This window comes from Rosa rugosa, chromosome 3 (genome assembly GCF_958449725.1).
Source record: "Rosa rugosa chromosome 3, drRosRugo1.1, whole genome shotgun sequence".
NCBI lineage: Eukaryota > Viridiplantae > Streptophyta > Magnoliopsida > Rosales > Rosaceae > Rosa > Rosa rugosa.
This window is the reverse complement of record NC_084822.1, coordinates 29,011,715-29,031,316: the sequence shown is the minus strand read 5'-3', so window position 1 is coordinate 29,031,316 and position 19,602 is coordinate 29,011,715. Positions and strand designations below refer to the sequence as shown.

The 19,602-nt window shown below is 39.6% G+C and overlaps 2 protein-coding genes across 10 annotated transcripts; one reads left to right on the top strand and one right to left on the bottom strand.

Annotated features, from left to right (window-relative positions):
• Positions 1 to 3,800: 3,800 nt before the first annotated feature.
• Positions 3,801 to 6,656, top strand: LOC133739739 (large ribosomal subunit protein mL102 (rPPR5)). The gene is made up of 2 exons (XM_062167532.1): positions 3,801 to 4,234; positions 4,441 to 6,656. Exons 1-2 carry the CDS (start codon positions 3,873 to 3,875, stop codon positions 6,305 to 6,307), a joined length of 2,229 nt encoding a protein of 742 aa, XP_062023516.1. The 5' UTR covers positions 3,801 to 3,872; the 3' UTR covers positions 6,308 to 6,656.
• A 212-nt stretch (positions 6,657 to 6,868) lies between these two features.
• LOC133739927 (uncharacterized) lies at positions 6,869 to 18,493 on the bottom strand. 9 transcript variants are annotated; one of them, XM_062167755.1, is made up of 20 exons: positions 18,206 to 18,493; positions 17,994 to 18,109; positions 16,124 to 17,717; positions 15,758 to 16,045; positions 14,838 to 15,548; positions 14,638 to 14,703; positions 13,804 to 14,283; positions 13,423 to 13,491; positions 13,033 to 13,101; positions 12,739 to 12,900; positions 11,368 to 12,111; positions 11,005 to 11,070; positions 10,564 to 10,785; positions 10,274 to 10,444; positions 9,741 to 10,154; positions 9,269 to 9,628; positions 8,816 to 8,956; positions 8,271 to 8,561; positions 7,944 to 8,184; positions 6,869 to 7,192 (listed from the first exon to the last, which is right to left on the bottom strand). In XM_062167755.1, exons 2-20 carry the CDS (start codon positions 18,105 to 18,107, stop codon positions 7,186 to 7,188), a joined length of 6,210 nt encoding a protein of 2,069 aa, XP_062023739.1. In that variant the 5' UTR covers positions 18,108 to 18,109; positions 18,206 to 18,493; the 3' UTR covers positions 6,869 to 7,185. The 9 variants fall into 9 exon arrangements, with proteins under 9 accessions (XP_062023739.1, XP_062023736.1, XP_062023732.1 ...); XM_062167752.1 differs by having other exon boundaries at positions 9,155 to 9,628; positions 9,741 to 10,085; XM_062167748.1 differs by having other exon boundaries at positions 9,155 to 9,628; positions 17,994 to 18,124; positions 18,206 to 18,492.
• Positions 18,494 to 19,602: the final 1,109 nt, after the last annotated feature.

Genomic DNA, 19,602 nt, shown 5'->3' with positions numbered 1-19,602 from the left:
TTCGCTATTTTTTTTCTTGTTTGATTGTTTGCTCATGGGCATGCTTTGCAACGAACCACCCGGAATAGGATTGCTCCGCCGCCACCTGGCAGCGACCAAGCTGGTTCTTTAGCGACAGCCTCTGTTTAGGCCGGGAAACAAAAGGCGATAGCAGAAGAGGTTCCTGATGAAGAGACTTCTGATGACGAAGATCCTGCTGAGGTAATTTCGTTAAGAACTATTCAAAACCTGTACTTTTGGTGTTGTTCCTCTTTTTGAGTTGTGATTCTTTTCTCTCACAGATTGCTGCTACCCTTGCCCGTAAGAGCGACCGCACCCAATTCATCGAAGAGAGTTTTGAAGATGATGAGCCTCTGGGAATGCGATTGGTAACCTCTGGCCCTGTCTTGTTTTATTTAAACTCTCAGAATTTGGGCAGGACCCTTATTATGTATCTCTTAACACGTCCGTCGGAGTCCATCTCATCCGAGTGAGGCTGGGTCCTCGACCGCTGAAGAAGAACTGGCTCTTTCGCGAGTTCAGGCATCGCCAAGTCCTGCGGCTCCTCTTCCCTCTCCTAGTTTTATGGAGCATTCGCAGGGTCCCATCATCGAAATACAAATCTCAGATGAAGACTCCCCGGAGCATGGAAATGAGGAATGTACCCCTGAGGCTTCTGCTCATTTTGATGAGGACCTGGTGATGACAGAAGCTCCTGCGGAAATGGATGCCCCAGAGATAAATGAAGCGGAGCCTCTTCCTCTAGATATCCTTGTCTTGGATGTCGAACCAACAGCCCATGAGGTAAGCCACTGTTGGCCAATGCTTTACATTTTCCTTAGTTCCAGTCCCGTTCCCTAAAATTTTTAAACTTGACCAGGACTCTGTTCGTACCGAGGAGGTAGTCCTCGATGCTGAAGATCTCGTCGACGGGATGTACATCCCAGATTTGGATAATGAAGCGAACAATGGTGGTGGTCTTTTGGTTTCAGAGGTAGACGAGGCAAACGATACATTCGAGGCTGAGGATTCTGTTCTTGAAGCTGTTCCTTTCCAACCTACCACTGGTGGGCCGTGAATTGAATTTCCAGAGTCCCCCGCTGCTGAGACGTTAGACCAAGCTCAAGAGGCTGTTGAGGGGGACGATGCTGAGAATGAAAATATTGAGGAACCAATCGACTCTCTGGCGTTGGTGGTTTATGATCCTGCTGGGAATCCTGACACCATTGCAAGCGACCAAGAACAAGCGGTGACAGGAACATCCACCCCTCCAGCAATGGTTCAAGACGCTCTGATCATTCCTCACAAGCAACATGCTGAAGAGGTACCCTCTATTCAAGTATTTCTTATCCTAGTCTCTTTCCCTTGATTCTTTGTTAATATTTTGAACTCCCTTTTCAGCGTCAGAGTCCTGCCCGCAACGAAGAGGCAGTAATCGCTGTTGAGCCGGTGGACGCCGGCGAGAATCCTGTCGAACCAGAAGTTGGGGTCGACGCTGAGAACAAACCTGTTCCTGATGCCCCCCAAGCGTTTGAAGTGAATCCTCAACTAGTGCCGGAGGCAGTTCATGTCGTGGAGCCTCTTGAGGCTCCTGTCATTGCTCCTGCTCCACCGCCAGTACCTCCCTTCAGACTAGAGCATTTGGCTCGCGTGCTCGAAGCAACTCCGCCCGGAGTTGTAGACGATGCCAGGGAGGGTCTCCGCCGTCTTTTGGGCCCTGACATTCTGACGCCTGGCGCCCCCACGAGCACTTTAGAGTACCTGCGGGTACTCCTCCGCGAGCGCGCTATTACTGAAGCCCAATTTCTTGATATAGACAAGATGCTAAAGGATCTCCCTAGGTGGCTCAACGAGAAAGCAGTCGCGACCGCGCAAGCTAGGCAGGCCCAAACACATTATCAGGCCCTTGCCCACGAAATGGACTCTTCGCGCGACTTCCTGGGTGAACGGGCTTCTCTTATCAGGGACCTGAGGCTCGCGGGGAATCACCTCCGGTCTCAGATTCAAGATCTTCAGGCCCAGTTAACTACAGTGACAGCCAGGCTTGCCCATGTGGAATCCCAACTGGAGCAACCCTTAGCTGCTTCTGAGACGTTGTCTCAAAACCTGGCCCAGGCTCGTGAGGCAGCCCAACAAGCCGAACAAGCCGCTGCTGACGCTAGCTTTCGTCTGGATGAACATTTCCTCCGCCTAACTTATGCGGGCCGAGGTCTTTAGGCCTCCAATGTTAGGCCCATTATCTTCTTGAACAATATTAATATTAATATGATCATCTATTTATTTAGCCCACTTCGCTGGCCCAAATTTCTTCCTTTACTTTCATGCAACAAACTGTTCAACTTTGCCTTAACTGCGCATTAAAACAGTTTTAAAAGATCATCTCGAAATGGAGCGGGCCTGATCTCGAGGCCTGGGGGGCAATGTTTGAGCCCAAAAGTATCTTTGGGTTGTGTCCTAGGAAAGATTAGCACCAAGGATTTATTTATTTATTTTTATAGTAGAATAAAATTCTGCCTAGAAGTAGTTCTTTAGAGTAAATCTCTTTTGTGAAGATCATATCAGTAAATATACATATGAACTTGGGAAGTTCAAAAGAAATAACAGCAGACGATTAACATTAGGCCTAGGATCGGTTCGGTTAACAAAAAAATTTGCCGGAACCAGAAAAGCAACTTCGGTTCGGTTGTATTGTTTAACAGTACCGGACCCGAAGCTTTTCGGGTCGGTTTTCCGGTTTTAACGGTTCCTTGATGAAGTTCAGAAAAACCCAGAAGTGGGGAATTTTCCAGTTCCAGACTTCCAATTCCATACTTTTGGGAAATCCATTCCTGCTTCTAGTTCATGTAAGTTGGAGATAATGACATGCACAGATGCATTAATGCAATGCAGCAATTGAATAATTTGAATCTACATACACAATGACTTATAACGATCAAATAAAGAAGTAATTTCCAACTACGAAAAGAAGTGTGCTGATATGCACTAATGTAAAGTCGCAAACTCACCAAGTGCAGAAATGACCAAATCAAATCAGTAATAAAAAGTAACAGGTACTGCAAGTCTAACAAAGTAAGACAATGTAAGTACAGTAAAAGAAATAACAACTAAAGTCATCAGTTCACTCTATCCCAACTTGAAGTCTTCAAATTCTCCAGTTCTGCAGTTCTGTTCTTCAAATCTTCAACTGTTCATCAACCAACAGCCTCACAAGTTCTGGATCCTACATACGTTCATGACTTCATTAGTGCATGCTTATTACTCGCAAAGAGAAGTAATACATAGTTACATACCAGATTTGTGAAACAAATTACAAAAGTACAAAGTCAATCAAAAATAAAAAATGCAAACCAATTGAAAAATCAAAATAGCTTACTGGCAGTTCCTTTGCTATGTGAGCTATTTTGTGTGCTGATATACACAAGAATATAAGCAAATTTTATTAGACTTTTTGTTAGATAAGCTTAAACGAAAAACAAGAAGAACAGGCAAAGGAACTCACATGAGACTACAACATGGTGCAAAGGACTCACTGATGTGCTCCTTGCTTCCAGTAGACTGCAGCCACCAATCACACACATATATATGATCACTATGCAGAATTGATTCCTTACTTCAATATATTGTGACAAGCGGGCTATTATCACCAAACAACTAGTTTCTCTTTACAGAAAGTTTTCCCCTTCAATTTCCCAAAAAAAAAAAAAAAAAAAAAGTTTTCCCCTTCAAAAAGAAACATATAGAAATTCAAGGACCGTTTAGCAAAATTGACCACGGTGCAAAATGATCATCTATGCCAAAGTTAGGGGTCAAAATTGAACATAAACCCCTGAGTTCTAAACCCTAGTCACTCTTTGGCTTCACTCTTTGTTCCTCACAGAAAAGTGAAAACCCAGATGCCATCAATGGCTTACATTTCTCTCTCCAAACCCTCCCAATGGCGACCCCGCTCCCTCACCCTCCTCCGCCTCTTCTGCTCTTCCACCGAAACCCCAACCCCCCAACCCGACCCGCAAAATGGATCCGCCGCCGCCCCGACGGCCCCAAGACCCAGGCAGCCGCGTCGGGTCCGGAGCCCGGAAAAGCCCGAGGACATTATCTGCAGAATGATGGCGAATCGGGCCTGGACGACCCGGTTGCAGAACTCCATCCGCGATTTGGTGCCCGAATTCGACCACCATCTCGTCTGGAATGTCCTTCACGGAGCCAAGACCTCCGACCAAGCCCTCCAATTCTTCCGATGGGTCGAGCGTTCCAGGTACCCTATATAAACCTCAAAAGTCTTCAACTTTATCTCCTCAAGTTTCAAACTTGAATTGCATTTCTACTGCTCAGAATTCTTTGGTAGCTAGGATTCTAGATAATGATTCTAGTTAGTTCAATGGCAACGTAGTCTGAATTGTTGTTGTGCTGACATGGCATTGTTTGATTCAATGAATTTGTTGCTGGTGATTCAAATGCTAGGTTGTTTCAGCATGATAGGGAGACCCATTTGAAGATAATTGAGATTCTGGGCCGAGCTTCGAAGCTCAACCATGCCCGGTGTATCCTACTAGATATGCCCAAGAAGGGTGTGCAATGGGATGAGGACCTCTTCATTCATCTTATTGATAGTTATGGCAAGGCCGGCATTGTTCAGGAGTCGGTCAAGCTTTTCAATCAGATGAAGGAACTGGGCGTGGAGCGGAGTCTCAAGTCGTATGAGGCTCTGTTCAAGAGTATTTTGCGGAGGGGGCGGTATATGATGGGGAAGAGGTACTTTAATCATATGTTGGCTGAGGGAATAGAGCCGACTCGGCATACTTATAATATTATGATTTGGGGTTTCTTCTTGTCCTTGAGATTGGAGACTGCAAAGCGGTTTTTTGAGGACATGAAAAGTAGAGGAGTTAGTCCTGATGTTGTCACCTATAACACCATGATTAATGGGTATAATCGGTTTAAGCTGATGGATGAGGCCGAGCAGTTGTTTGTAGAGTTGAAGGGAAAGAATATACAGCCCAATGTTATAAGTTATACTACCATGATTAAAGGGTATGTTTCTGTTGGGAGAGTGGATGATGGGTTCAGGCTGTTTCAAGAGATGAAGTCTTTTGGTATTAAGCCTAATGATGTCACCTTTTCGACTTTATTGCCAGGCCTTTGTGATGCGGAGAAAAAGGATGAAGCTCAGAATATATTGAGTGAGATGGTTGAGAGGCATATTGCTCCCAAGGATAATTCAATCTTTGAGAAATTGTTATATTGTCAGTGTAAGTCTGGAGATTTGGATGCGGCAGCCGATGTGCTCAAGGCAATGATTAGGCTGCACATTCCGACAGAAGCTGGTCATTATGGTATCCTTATTGAGAACTTTTGCAAGGCCGGGGTGTATGATCGAGCAGTTCACTTGCTTGATAAGCTAATTGAGAAAGAAATTATTATGAGGCCCCAGACTACTATGGAATTGGAGGCTAGTGCTTACAACCCAATGATTGAGCATCTGTGCAACCATGGGCAGACAGGTAAAGCTGAAGTCCTCTTCAGGCAGTTGATGAAAAAGGGTGTTCAGGATTCAGTTGCCTTCAATAATCTGATCCGTGGGCATGCCAAGGAGGGAAATTCTGATTCTGCGTTTGAGATTTTGAAGATTATGGGTAGAAGAGGGGTTCCTAGAGAAGCAGATTCCTACAAGTTGCTCATTAAGAGCTACCTAAGTAAAGGTGAACCAGCTGATGCTAAAACAGCTTTGGACAGTATGATTGAAAATGGGCATGTTCCAGAATCATCACTATTCAGGTCAGTAATGGAGAGTCTATTTGAAGATGGTAGGGTTCAAACGGCAAGCCGCGTAATGAAGAGTATGGTAGAGAAGGGAGTGAATGAGAACATGGATTTAGTTGCCAAGATCTTGGAAGCCCTCTTTATCAGAGGTCATGTTGAGGAAGCGCTTGGACGGATTGATCTACTTATGCAAAGTGGGTGTGCACCTGAATTTGACAGCCTCTTATCTCTTCTTGCTGAAAAAGGAAAGACCATTGCAGCTGTTAAGCTATTAGATTTTTGCCTTGAGAGAGATTGCATGGTAGAATTTTCAAGCTATGATAAGGTGTTGGATGCTCTCTTAGCATCAGGAAAGACTCTAAATGCGTACTCAATTTTGTGTAAAATAATGGAGAAGGGAGGGGTCACTGATTGGCGTAGCACTGACGATCTGATTAAGAGCCTCAATCTAGAGGGTAACACAAAACAAGCTGACGTCCTCTCTAGAATGATAAAGGGAGGGAAGGAGAAAGCCAGTCGAAGTAAAATGGGGAAGAAACATGCAAGCCATGCAGGACTGGGTGCTTGACAACCTATAGATCACTGGAAGAGTTAGCAATGAATTTCTTAACTTTTCTGTTTTGTGCAATGTTGGGAGCTCAGCATTTAGGAACAAAAGGAGGGAGAGTGCTTATTTAAAGTGCTACTTTGCAGCATTAGATATTAGCATGTAGAGAAATTGGGCAGCTTCCTCTTAGTGCTGGATTCATGTCCTAGCGATGAGCTATTTTGGTCTTTTCTCTCCAAAAAGTTTCCGTTAGTTAGATTTTCCTTTACGTCACTTTCATACATCTTTGTTGGTTACTCTGATGATTTTTGCATTGCCAGTTGAAATTTTGGCACAAAATTCAATAAATGCAGCCTGTTTCCAATGTGTCTCCCTTTTTTAGTGTTCTGTGATTTGGGTACTAGTAATGTTTGTGATCCAACCTTTCATCTATTCTATTTTCAGTTCTTTGAAAATCACTTCATCTTAGATTTGAAAGCACCCCATCATCTCTACTATTAGAAATGGAAGTGTCTGTTTTGGTCATATGCTTCACCAAAAATGAAATGCTTTAAAAGATTCATAATTGGAACAAAAATAACTGAATACATGTGAAAGGGTTGGTATGGGAAAACACAAACAATAATAAAAATAGATTTAGAAAAGATGGGAGAACTGCAGAATCCAAAGTGTAGTACACGATGGGCCGATGGCTTCACCCACATTCAGAAGCAGTTAGCATTGCAGTTCATGCAAAAAGGGTGACTAATGATCAACACAGAATGAAAAATTAGGGAATTGAAGGAAGAAACACAGAGGCAGGTATGTTTATGCAGACTACACTGAATTTATGGGGGTTTCTTTTCCCCAATGATTTAATCTGTACTTGCACGTATGGTTCTTGGTGTAATCTGGCTCACTCAGCACCTGGTTCACCCAAAACATCAGTTAGAATAGAAAAACTAATTTCAAATAAAAATCTAGAATAGTAATAAGTTCATAGCAAAATATGTCATAACTCATATCTGGTATGCATTAATAAAGAAACAGAAAGAGACAGTTTTTCATCTTTTTGAGCATAAAAAAGCCACTTTATTCTTCATAACACAATCAACCTCAGCATCTTTTTACTCTTTTTAGATCAAAGAACAAAATGCACAAGAAAAAACAGCACGTTGAGCAAATCAGCAAAACTTTGAACAAAGAGTAGAGAACAACAACTGACTGAAACACATAGAAATAAAGATGGCCAATTTCTCCTTCCAAATTACAAACCCCAATTTCTTTTCACCCTCACTAATACACATAAGTATATCAATGAAGTTTGAAAAAAGTCATAGAATCCATTTCATGACGTTTTTAAACGCCATCCTCGGACAAACAATATATATGAACATCAATATATATAAACATTAGTTGTTCAGACAAACATAACATCAGGAATTAAGGGTACTGAACCTTCAGATCATATTCAAGAAAGGTCCAAAGTTTTGCATCCAAAATTCAGACATGAGAATCTCATATTAGCATATTGCATTGCATGTTCACACACTTCTACACCATAGGTACATTTTCAAACATAGTAAATGGGCAAAAGACTTCCACATCTGCATGAGATATGCTTCTGTTTCAAAAGTGCACAGCCAATAGGAGCAAAGACAGACGAGCAGTAATTTACTTATTTTGGAGATCCTCCAGTGCTCGTCTGCTATGCAGAGGTTTCACTGAACTGATGTTTGTTACTGGTTCACTCTTTCTGGCATTGAAGTTTTCCTTCATATCAGACTTATTGATAAGATTCTTTGGAGTTCTAGGGATAAAAATATCTCTGTTCTTCTTCCAACTAGGTGCAGTAGAAACACTAATACTTCTCTCCAAATTTGCCTCCAGAGCTTTCTCTCTGAATGAATCCAGTTTTGCTGAGAAAAAACAAGCACATTTTATTAATGATCAATACAGAAAGGAGTGTTTAATTGAAGTCCTGCTTCCAATAGATTAGACTTACCATGACTAGAGATCTCTGTAACAGGAGAACATGGGCGGCAATGAATACCCAATTCCTGAGTGGATTTCATTTTCCCAACTTCTATTGGTTGATGATTATGCTCTCCAAGTTCCCCGGCACCAACTTGTGGAATAGCTACACCTCCATTCCCATTCTTAACATCTTCACTAGTTGAATTGGCGTTTGACATCTCTGCATCTGATTTCTTAACTTCATCATTGTCTCCAAATAGCCAATCCATCCCAAGACTGTTGACTACAGGCGAGGCTACATTCTCCAAGGCCTTAATTTCTGTTTAATCTCAAACATACAAGAATCAATTCATGGAGAAAAGGTTGAGCTCTGAATAATGGATTATTATTTTCTATGAGAGTTAACAAAACTAGAAGATGAAAAACTGCATGTAGTTAACCAAGGTAGCGTAGTATCCATCATTGCATTGCCAAGGAGGCTTAGGAAATGAAGATTTAGGGGGACAAAAAAAAAAATCAATTGAGCAATTGGAGCAATTCTTGCCATGGTTTAAGGATGCATTTAGCACTTACCATGCCTTGAAGCAGTAGCAGGAGTATCAGCAAAACCATCTATGCCAGCATTTACACCTTCAAACTTCAAGCCTGAGACTCTTCCTGCCTTCAAGCCTCTACCTTCTTGCACAGACAGATGTCTCTTTTTGAAAACACCGCCTATATATGAACAAGAAAAGACATACATTTTTCAATAAAGATCAGACTTATATAGTGCTGTGTGGATATGAAAAAGGTTATAAAAATGTTTTCCTTGTGATTCACCATTTTCACATAGGAAGAAGAGTTTGTTCAGATCATTCATTGGCAGATAAAATGCAATTAGAAGAGAAAAAGGCACAGAGCAAAGATACTCACAACAGAATGGAACATTGTGCAAGGAGAAAGTAGAATCACTTTCATTCCTGCTTTGAGAAATATCAGAAAATGATTTGCCATATGAAGAGTCTCTTTCTTCCGAAAGATGGTCACCTTCCAATGTTTGCAGGGTTTTTTCTACCGACTTAATTCCATCACCAACATTCTTAATACCGATTATTGCTTCCATACTTCCAGTACTAACTTTGTCTGCAACAACATTATTGTCTCTACTGCCATCAACCAGTACATCATCACAAAGATTGCATTTACTCTGTTCATCAAAAGTAGAATCCTTGGAACTTGGTGCTTCATTTATCACCATTACGTTACCAATCATTGTATGAGCTTCTAGGTCTTCCGAAACTCCCAAATTTTCTGATGGTTGATCTCCCAAACAATCATCAGTCGCCACCTTTTCTTTTGCACTTTCACTGTCAGCATTACTAAACTCTTTTAATTCACATAGATCTCCTGCAGTAGGGACAATATAGTTACTAAACCTCATCTATATGTAGAAATTTCAATAGTAAAAATATGGTCACTAAAACAAAATATTCAAGATTTATAATCAAAGGACACTCACCAAGAGATGAAGAACTATTAAACTCTGAGGCAATGGCAGCAGCATTACACGTTTGAGGTTTGGCACAAGCATTATCAAGGCATGGTTCTACTTCTGTTGACTCATCCCAAAAACTTGGAATATGCACATTAGTATCCATAATAGCAGAACCAGTAGGGCAATGGTTATACATTTCCTTAGCGGATTTCGACTCCACAACTTCCCCGACCTGATGATGAAGTTCCTCTACAACTTGTGAATTATCAATACTTTCTTTTAAATTATTCACATCCTCAATATATTCACTCTTTGAATTGCCTTTTGACATCTCGAGACCTGATTTTTCGAGTCCAGCAGTTTGGTCATCTGTGAGTCGTTTCATCCCAAAACTAGTCAATATGGGTGAGGCAGCCTCTAATTCCAAGGCTTTGTTTTCTATTTTTCAAATAAGCAAGAATCATTAGTAAAGGAAAAGCTGAGCTATAATTAAAGACCACCATTATTGTTATCATTAAAAGAGGTGGTTTATTCGCCTTCATGCAAGGAGCATTTACCATAATTCGAAGCAGAAACTGGAGAATCAACACCCATTTCAGATTTTAGCATAGAGGGTTCGGTGGAATCAGCTTTTTCGAGTCCAGAAGTTTGGTCATCTTTGAAAAGTCCTTTCATCCCAAAACTATTCAATATGGGTGAGGCAGCCTCTAATTCCAAGGCTTTGTTTTCTGTTTTTCAAATAAGCAAGAATCATTAGTAAAGGAAAAGCTGAGCGATAATTAAAGACCACCATTATTGTTATCATTAAAAGAGGTGGTTTATTCGCCTTCAAGCAAGGAGCATTTACCATAATTAGAAGCAGAAACTGGAGAATCAACACCCATTTCAGGTTTTAGCATTGAGGCTTCGGTGGAATCAGCAAAACAGGTGGCCACAGTACCAATATTATGGAGATCAAGTATTTCCTCAGTCTCTTTGGAATTTAGTGTGTGGTTTTCTTCCTCAGAACCATATATGCCAGTATCTAAACCTTCATCAACCTTCTCACCTGCGACACTTTCCAGCATTCCTGGAAGAACAATAAATAATATTTTTCAATAATGACCTTGAAACTTTTTGTGTTCAAGGTGTTGTGTACTTGTGTGCTGTAGACATAGGTTCTTGTTTCCCTTAAATGTAGTCTTGCATGTGTATAAATTCTGAATATTTCAATGATAAATACACTGAAATTCACCGACTCTTTCTTGTGCAAATGAAAGGAAAGAAATAGTTATGCATAAGTCATTACCGAATCCATCTGTGCTAGCATTGTCACCAACTAGCATATGCATATTCTTCCTTTCAGGATCCTTGCCTATGACCAGGAAGACAATTTTCATTCAATAAGAGCCATGAAGTCATTGCGCACTACCAGTACGGAAAATGATATAGAAGATTGTTATATAATATAGCTTAAAAAAAAATCATCTACGTAAGGAGAAGAGGAACTACAATAGATAAATGCCTAAAACAAGTACACAATATAAAAAATTCAAAAGAAGAGTTTATATTTCAGCCCCCTTAAACAAAATTATAAGAAAGTTTTATTAGATATCATTTTTGTTAGATAAGGTTAAATGAAAAACAAGAAGCACAGAGCAAAGGAACTCACATGCTACAGCATCGTGCAAAGAATAACCAAGGTCGCACTCGAGCCTGTTCCAAGAGACATCAGAAACTGATTTCACAACTGACGTGCTCCTTGCTTCCAGTAGACTGCCACCAATCAGTTTTTGCTCAACCATCTTAGTTCTATCCACATTATTCTCCTTACTAACTTCCATGCCTCCAGGACCAGTTATGTCTGCTGCATCATTATTGTGTCTATGGCCATCAGAGCTGATGGAAAAGGAAAGGCTTTCTCCTCCTCGGATATCCTTAGAACTTGAATCTTCACCCATCTTCCATGCATATGCTATCGTTTCTGCAGTTTTGTCATCCCTAGATATGGAGTCACTTGAAGCTGCTGAAACACATTTTTCCACCTCTGAGGATATTTGATTGCAATTGTCAGGACTTCCAAAGTTCACTTTATCTTGTGATTCGAATTCTATAACTTCATTTGCGATCTGATCTGTAACAGTTTCAGAAAAGCTTTCTTCGTGGATGTATACATTAGGATTCTTGACCTCTAAATATTCATTCCTTTCTTTCTCGCCATCTACATACTCTTGTATCATAACAGATACAATGTCTTTCTCTTTTAGTCTTTCATTATCTTCCAAAATAGACTCTTCGGCATGTTGATCACATTTTTCAACTATGTCTTTGCCGTCCCCAGCATCCATTGCATTCTCACTGTGCTTAACCTCCACTTGCCCATCAGAATGTTCACCTACATCTTGTTCAGCAACCCCTAAAAGTATTTCGTCTTCTAATCAGTGAAAATTTCAGAGACAACATGTAACTGTAAAGCCTATTATATGTAATTTCAAGATATAAGTCACCATTAACAAAGATATTCTATCAGTTTGTTATATATTATCGCAGGACATGCGTAATTAATTACTACTCCGCTAGTATCAAGGCCTTAACCATTTTCCAGAAACCAGAACTAGTAGCATCATTAATTTGTTCTAATGACGAAAGCAACTTATTTTTAAATCCACATGTTTCTGAAACTTCACTTATCAAAAACGTGTCATCATATGCATAAGAACTATGATCACTATGCAGAATGAGTCTTTACTTTTATTGAAACAAGCGGGCTATTATCACCAAACAACTAAATTTTCTTTAGAAAGATTTCCCCTTCAAAACCTATTCTGTCCTGGACACCATCTTAGTTGTATACTTGTATACTCAAGGTCAAGTTGAGATGTAGTTTCAGATGAGGACATGACATATTGACCCACATCTCACCTCACATATTAAACTCATCTTGCAAATTTTAAGAAAAACTCTAATTCTAATAGGCGCAGATTGTTGTATAGAGTCAACCATACAACAATGCAAGGTGTCAAGTTAGCAACCCTCAATGTACCTTTCTGGATATCAAGTAGTTCTTGACTATGTTCCTTGGAAGTTGCATTTTTATCCATACTCAAATCAGGCATAGCATCCAACATTTCTTCAACTTTACAGGCCCCTTCTTTATTTTCCTCATCTTCTTGAAAAGCTGCATTCACATCAAGACACTCATCGTCTATAAAATGAAAAGAGCAATTTACAACAGGGCTACAGTTATTAAAATAAATAAAAAAGTAAAAAATGAGAGGGCTTTTGAACATAGTGCTACACATGTCTATTAAGTTCGAAACTTAAACAAGAAAAGTACCTAGATCCTCATCAACATTCTCCTTTCCTTTCGGATTGTTTTTGTCACCCTTGCTGCAGTATCGATCTCCTGCATTTGAGACAACATGCTTACTTAAGTGTAGACAGTTACTTAAATCAGCCTCTCGTGTTATTACTAATAACCAAAATTTTGTCCTTCAGTAATAAATTCACCACCAAAATAGTATGCATAAGTTTAATAATCAAAAGATCCAAAGATTTGAGACAGATTACTGAGACAATGCCACTACTGGAATCAATTTGACACTTGGTACAAGAGTTATCAACAGATAGTATGACCTCTGTTAAGTCATCCTTAATACATTCAATATCAACTTGTCCATGCTGATAGTAATTCCTATTAAGTTCGAAACTTAAACAAGAAAAGTACCTAGATCCTCATCAACATTCTCCTTTTCTTTCTGATTGTTTTTGTCACCCTTGCTGCAGTATCGATCTCCTGCATTTGAGACAACATGCTTACTTAAGTGTAGACAGTTACTTAAATCAGCATCTTGTGTTATTACTAATAACCAAAAATTTGTCCTTCAGTAATAAATTCACCACCAAAATAGTATGCATAAGTTTAATAACCAAAAGATGCAAAGATTTGAGGCAGAGTACTGAGACAATGCCACTATTGGAATCAATTTGACACTTGGTACAAGAGTTATCAACAGATAGTATGACCTCTGACCCTCTGTTAAGTCATCCTTAATACATTCAATATCAACTTGTCCACGATCATAGTAATTCAGATCAGCCAGTTTACCTTCAGTCAAGCAGTTGCCAATATTATTATTTTCTCTATAAGTGACATAGTCCTCCATATCAGCTTTGCTCCCCATCATTCTCTTCTCAATACCCCCACCAAGGGTCCTGATATTATCACTAATACTAGCATTTTCATCCTTGTATGTCAGTTCATCTGTAGCAAATGAAGCCTTTCTTTCCCTATGCAAGTAAGAATCACCAGTGTTCATGCAATCTGGTGGGAGAGCAGATTGTGATGTTCTCACTCCACCTTCACTCTCTACAGACACCACTATATCCAGACCTTTCAAAGATTTTCTCTCATTTTCAACCTCCACAGCATCCATCGCACATTCAAGATTTGAATTCATAGTGAGTGCCGCTATCTGATCATTCACAACTATTTTCCCATCAAAAGATAAATTCTGGTACTTGCTTCCATGCAACAAACCCTCAACTTCTTCACAGAGATGTATGCCTTGAGCTTTAAGTTTGTTCCCTTCAGCAAATTAAACAATCACATTATTTCATAGCTTTCAGGATGCAATCAATGTTTTTCCTTAAATATCCCACATCTACCAGAAATTATGTACAAGTACTCATTTACATCTATTAACCATTTTGATTTTTACTTCTTTGAAACTGTTACTAGGAATTGAAAGAATATACATATCCTTCCAACTTAGTTATCAGGAATATTCTATAGGCCAAAAAGAAAAATGTTAACAGTAATGTTGGTCATCAAGAGCATAAACAAACATATATTAACCTGAATTGGCAAATTAGAAATCAGGAGTAATTTAAACTTTCCATATAATACAATATCTTTGTGAGGAGAGTTCATGGAACTGACCTTGTTCATATTCATCATTGCTACAAGAGACCCCACAGGAAGATGAGTTTTGGGCATCACCATCAGCTGGAACAAAGAGGTCATACAAATGTTATACAACAGAAACAGTAACAGGCAAAAAAGCTTTGATACTCCAAGCAGATAACAAAAAATAAAATAAAAAATAAATAAATAAAAAAAGATTTCTATGTAAGCCTCACGTTTTAAAACTACAGGGATTGTGCCACTTTCAACTTTATCCATCCTTTCTGCTAGGGTGATTGGACTTCTATCACCATTTGAGGATTCATGCTCACATTTCTCTTTAATTTCTTCACTGGCATTGACAATGCTTTCCTTCGAGAATTTATCCTCAGCAACCTGACCATCTGTGTTGTTTGAATCAGGAAGGGCACTCTCATCCGAGTTTGAGCTTTTTTCAATACCCACATTTACCTCTTCAATACCGGTTGGTAAAGTTCGAGCAATATATAATTCCTCAACAGATTCATTATCGGCTGGCACAACTTCTTCCGTCCTCTCACCATAAGAAGATTCATTCTCATATTTCTCTTCAATGTCTTCAGTAACATCTGAGATTTCAGGAAATTGAACTTCAGCAACCTGACCATCTGTGTTATGTGAATCCAGAAGAACACTTTCATCAAAATTTGAGTTTCTTTCAATAGCCTGATGAAGAACCTCTTCAGTAACAATTGGTATCATTTGGGCACTATCTAATGCCTTAACGGATTCATTATCTGCTGGCATAACTTCTTTTGTGCTATCATGATTACATAGTATCTCTTCATTCCAGGAAGATGTTGTTTCATCGGGGACTTCAGACACACATGTAGAAGAGAAATTTGTTCCAATATGATTTATATTTATTCCTTCAACAAGAGCGCATTGAGCTTGAAACTCATTCCCAACTGCACACCAAGTTGAGAAAGGAAATAAGAAAACAACAGAGGTTCAGAAACTGCGCTAGGTTAATATGATCATTTAAACATTACTGAAAAATGAAACATTCTTGTGGAGCAAGTATACACCAGTTAAAAATATGTATTATACAATATAAGCAAATGTTTGTAGAGCAAAGAACTTCCTTGTGGAGCAAGTATAGACCAGTCTCACATACCTTGCTTTACCAGTGAAGAATCTATTGGAGTTGTATCACTGGGAATGATACTACCCAGATGCATTTCTCCAACTGTCTCTGCAGCCTCTTCAGCAGGTTTTTTAGAATCCATATCAACTTGAACCATCACTATTTTGTCAATTGATTTCTGATCCTCGGAAACACTAGCTATGACCCCGTTTGCCAATTGATCATCCAGCACACCACCTCTTCGACTAATGGATTTAACAATCAATGACTCTTCTGATTCTGATCCTTCATTCAAGTCCAATAAGTTGGAAGTTTGACCTACAAGGTATAAGAACATATTAAGCACCAAAAATGATTAGTACATCTGTTTGTCACCGAACTGAATAGCTCATTTACCTTCACATTCTGATCGATAGGTTAATGACTGAACATCACGTACACCGGCATTTGCAGAAACCACCACGCTGCAGAGATTATCCGGAGATGCTACTGGGTTTTGTTCAACTGTGTTTTCTTGTTCAGTATCCTTTCTGTTAAAAGACAAACAAGGATCATCCATAACACCCACAGTAGAGTTACTGAAGATGGCAACTTCTACAGCAACACTTTCGATATGATTAATGATGGGTTGTGCAGCATTCTGTTCCTTATGTAACATAGAGGTCCCTTGAAAGTTCACAGATTCCACAACCCGATTTCCGTTCAGATGAGCCAAAATATCTGTGGTTTTCTCAATGTCCGAATATACAGTAGATGCTGCCAAACTAACTGGCTGATCCTTTGTGGCAGATTCTGTCTTCTTGCTTGATCCCTTCCTCTTCTTTCTTGACTTTTCTACAGCTTTGTTGAAACAAGAATCAGTTTCATTTTCATTTCCTGCAGGTTCCTGTATTTCCAATGCAACATCCATCTTTCGTTCTTCAAGTGGTGAATTATTTTCAGCAGGCATACTTTCTGTCAATAATGCAGTCTTGCTATTAGATCTCCTTGAATGAGCCTTGGGTGGAAGTACATTTTCCAAACCAGGCTCAACTTTGGAATCCCCTCCAAAGTCTTTATTCCTTGGCCTTTTTCTAGTAACATCTCTTTCCAGTTCCTTGCCCATCTGCAGCACCGGAGATCTATCCAATGACTCGTACACAACTAATGAACTCTCCTCTATCAGTGACGGGTCTTGGATTTCCTGCATAAGCCCATCCATTTCCTCAGCAGTTGCAGTTATGTCATCACAGGTTTCTGCTTGTACATTTTTACAAGCATTCCTACCAGACTTCCTTCCAGGTTTAGCAGCATTAGAACTCTTTCTAGTAACCGGCTTTCTTGCTAGTTTCACGGTCTCAACAGCTTCACAAATTCCCAACTCCTTCTCAGCACAAGCCACAGAAGAAAATGTGGTTTTTCGTCTGGACCTCCTTAAAGGAGGTTTAGGTAAGAAAACTTCACTTGGCACCACTTGGGAAGCGGCTTCTGTATTTTCGTTCCTTGTTCTTTTTCTAGCATCATCTCCTGCAACCTCCTTTCCCTTATGGAGCACAACTGCTTTACATTCCTTCTGGACTCTTACAGGTTTAATACCTATCCCATCAACATTTTCTGCACCAATTGTCACTTTCTTCTGCCCATGACCAGGCAAAAAAACAGACTCCACAGCTCCTGCAACCACCTTTTGCTTTCGAGACCTCGTAACACTAACAGGGGTGTCCTTAATTTCCACTACTTCAACTTCTCTTGCATTTTCAACCACATCCAAAACTTCCTTCTTCTCCGAAACCTTCTTCCCCATAGACTTCCTTCTTCCGCCCCGCTTCTTTGGTTTGTACTCACAATCCGAGTCCGAGTCTTTGTCAGTAGCCACAAAGTAAAAGGTTTCATTGTCAGGACTGAACTTCACTTTCTTAGCTTTCTGACTTTCAACCGAATCAATCACCATTTCAGTTGCTTCCAACTGTTTCTCCACCGGCTTAGCTTCTGTTATCGAATTTTCATCTTCCTGTTTATTAAAAACAAAAAATGGAAAGAAAAATTCCAACAAATTAAACCACACCCCCCAATTCCCGTTCTGATAGCCAAAGAGGAAAATTGCCTGGAACTAAAATTTGTAAAATTCATACGGATATCTCAAACCCAATAACCTAACCTATAGTATAAACAAAGAACACAGCCAACAAATCCGATTCGCCCCAAAAATTTAAAATTTTGAACTCAAAATATAACACAATGAAAACAAGAAAACAAAAATGTTTGTAGAAAATTGGAGGGGGATTACCTTAAGAAGCAAGGTAAGCCTTTCGGCCATTTCTGTGTTCTTCATATTGGCACGAATCCCATGCTTCTTGCACAGCGCTTGCAGCTCCTTCCTCTTCATCGCGTAGAAATCCATTTCTGGAGCAATCACCACTAACAAATTAAGACCCAATCAAATTGAAGAAAACGATTACAGTTCAATTTCAACGAAATTAGGGATTTTGCTTCGTTTACCTAAACATGCCCAATGCGAAATTGGGAACCGAGAGAGACCTAGAGGATATAAAGAGATCGATGCAGATTGCAGAGAGAGAATCAAGACGCTTCTTCTTCTTCTTGGTTTTCCCGAAAATCCGATTTGAATTTTTGGCTTTCTCAGTTTCAGCGCTTCTTCTTTTAAATTTCAAACTGAACGGGCTCTCCCGCTTTCCAACGCGAGTATCCGCGGTTGCGAGAGTAGGAATTGGACCGTTGTAGTCGCGGGATGATCAATGGGGGAAGGAGAATGCGGTGGTAAAATAGTAATTTGATAATGGGAGAGAGCGAGTCTGATTTACGCGACCCGGACTGAGGCGTGTGTGCCGATCCAGGAAGTTTGGGAGGCTAAACGTGTTCAATGCCAAAGTGTCTCGAAAAAAAACTAAGTGTCGTAAATGTTCATGGCTATGATCGATCAATTAGATTTTAATAATTTGCAATCCGATTGAGTTTTATGAGTTTATCCTAGTCAATATTGCTAGCTAGTGTATTCATCCTTTGTTACATCTGGCAGGAGATGATATTTGTAAAAAAACAGCTTCGTCTATCGATGAACAAATGAGCTCTCTTGGTATTGCTTTGTTTTTCTCTCCTCTTCTAAATCCAAATCTATTTAGTAATTAAAAATTTTCAACTCAACCCGTTCCGTTAACCCGACGGATCGTTGATAGCTCAATCCAAATTCGTATATGCGCGGGATTAACGAATACCCGATTTGCCCAAGTCATTTATAATTACAAATATTTTTAATTTTAAATAGTAATATTAAATTTTTATCATGATATCTCATAAAATATCAATATTTAACATCATTTCTAACCTAGTGGCCTTATGAGAATAAGAAATATTTGGTGGCCTTAGGGCATCTCCAATAGAGTAGCTATTTAAAAAAAAAAATTGAAATTTAACAAATATTAAGATAAGTTCTATCTCCAATAGAATAGTTATCCAATACCTAAATTTAGCTTTAGCTAAACATCCTAGCTATATTTAGCTAGAGTAGAGAGAGAATATGACTTCACGTAAAATCTCCAACGTTCCAATTCTTGAGTTCCAACGTTCCAATTTTTCAGTTTCAACGTTCCAATTTCTGGGTTCTTGAGTTCTCTATTCCTCTAAGCTTTCGTTTCTAAGTGTTTTGTCCCATTACCAACAATTAATAGTTGGTCATGAGTTCCACAGCCACAAATCCTTTAAGCTCTTGTTTACGTATTGTTTCGTCTCATAATCAACCAAATAATATATACTTCGTTGAATGCATAAACCCGGGAGGTTGCTTAATCACATAATCAACCAATATGTAAAACACCCAAACAACAATTGAATCTGATCATGAAATGAGTATGTGAAGATTGACATATGAAGGGTTTCAT

Excerpts from the sequence above, each read along its gene's own strand:
- LOC133739739 (XM_062167532.1), top strand. The coding sequence starts at position 3,873 with ATGCCATCAATGGCTTACATTTCTCTCTCCAAACCCTCCCAATGGCGA. Across the intron at positions 4,235-4,440 it reads CGATGGGTCGAGCGTTCCAG|GTTGTTTCAGCATGATAGGG; the intron begins GTACCCTATATA and ends TTCAAATGCTAG.
- LOC133739927 (XM_062167748.1), bottom strand. The coding sequence starts at position 18,107 with ATGGATTTCTACGCGATGAAGAGGAAGGAGCTGCAAGCGCTGTGCAAG. Across the intron at positions 12,901-13,032 it reads GAATGTTGATGAGGATCTAG|ACGATGAGTGTCTTGATGTG; the intron begins GTACTTTTCTTG and ends TTCATTTTATAG. Across the intron at positions 10,445-10,563 it reads AGTTTCTGCTTCTAATTATG|AAAACAAAGCCTTGGAATTA; the intron begins GTAAATGCTCCT and ends TTTGAAAAACAG.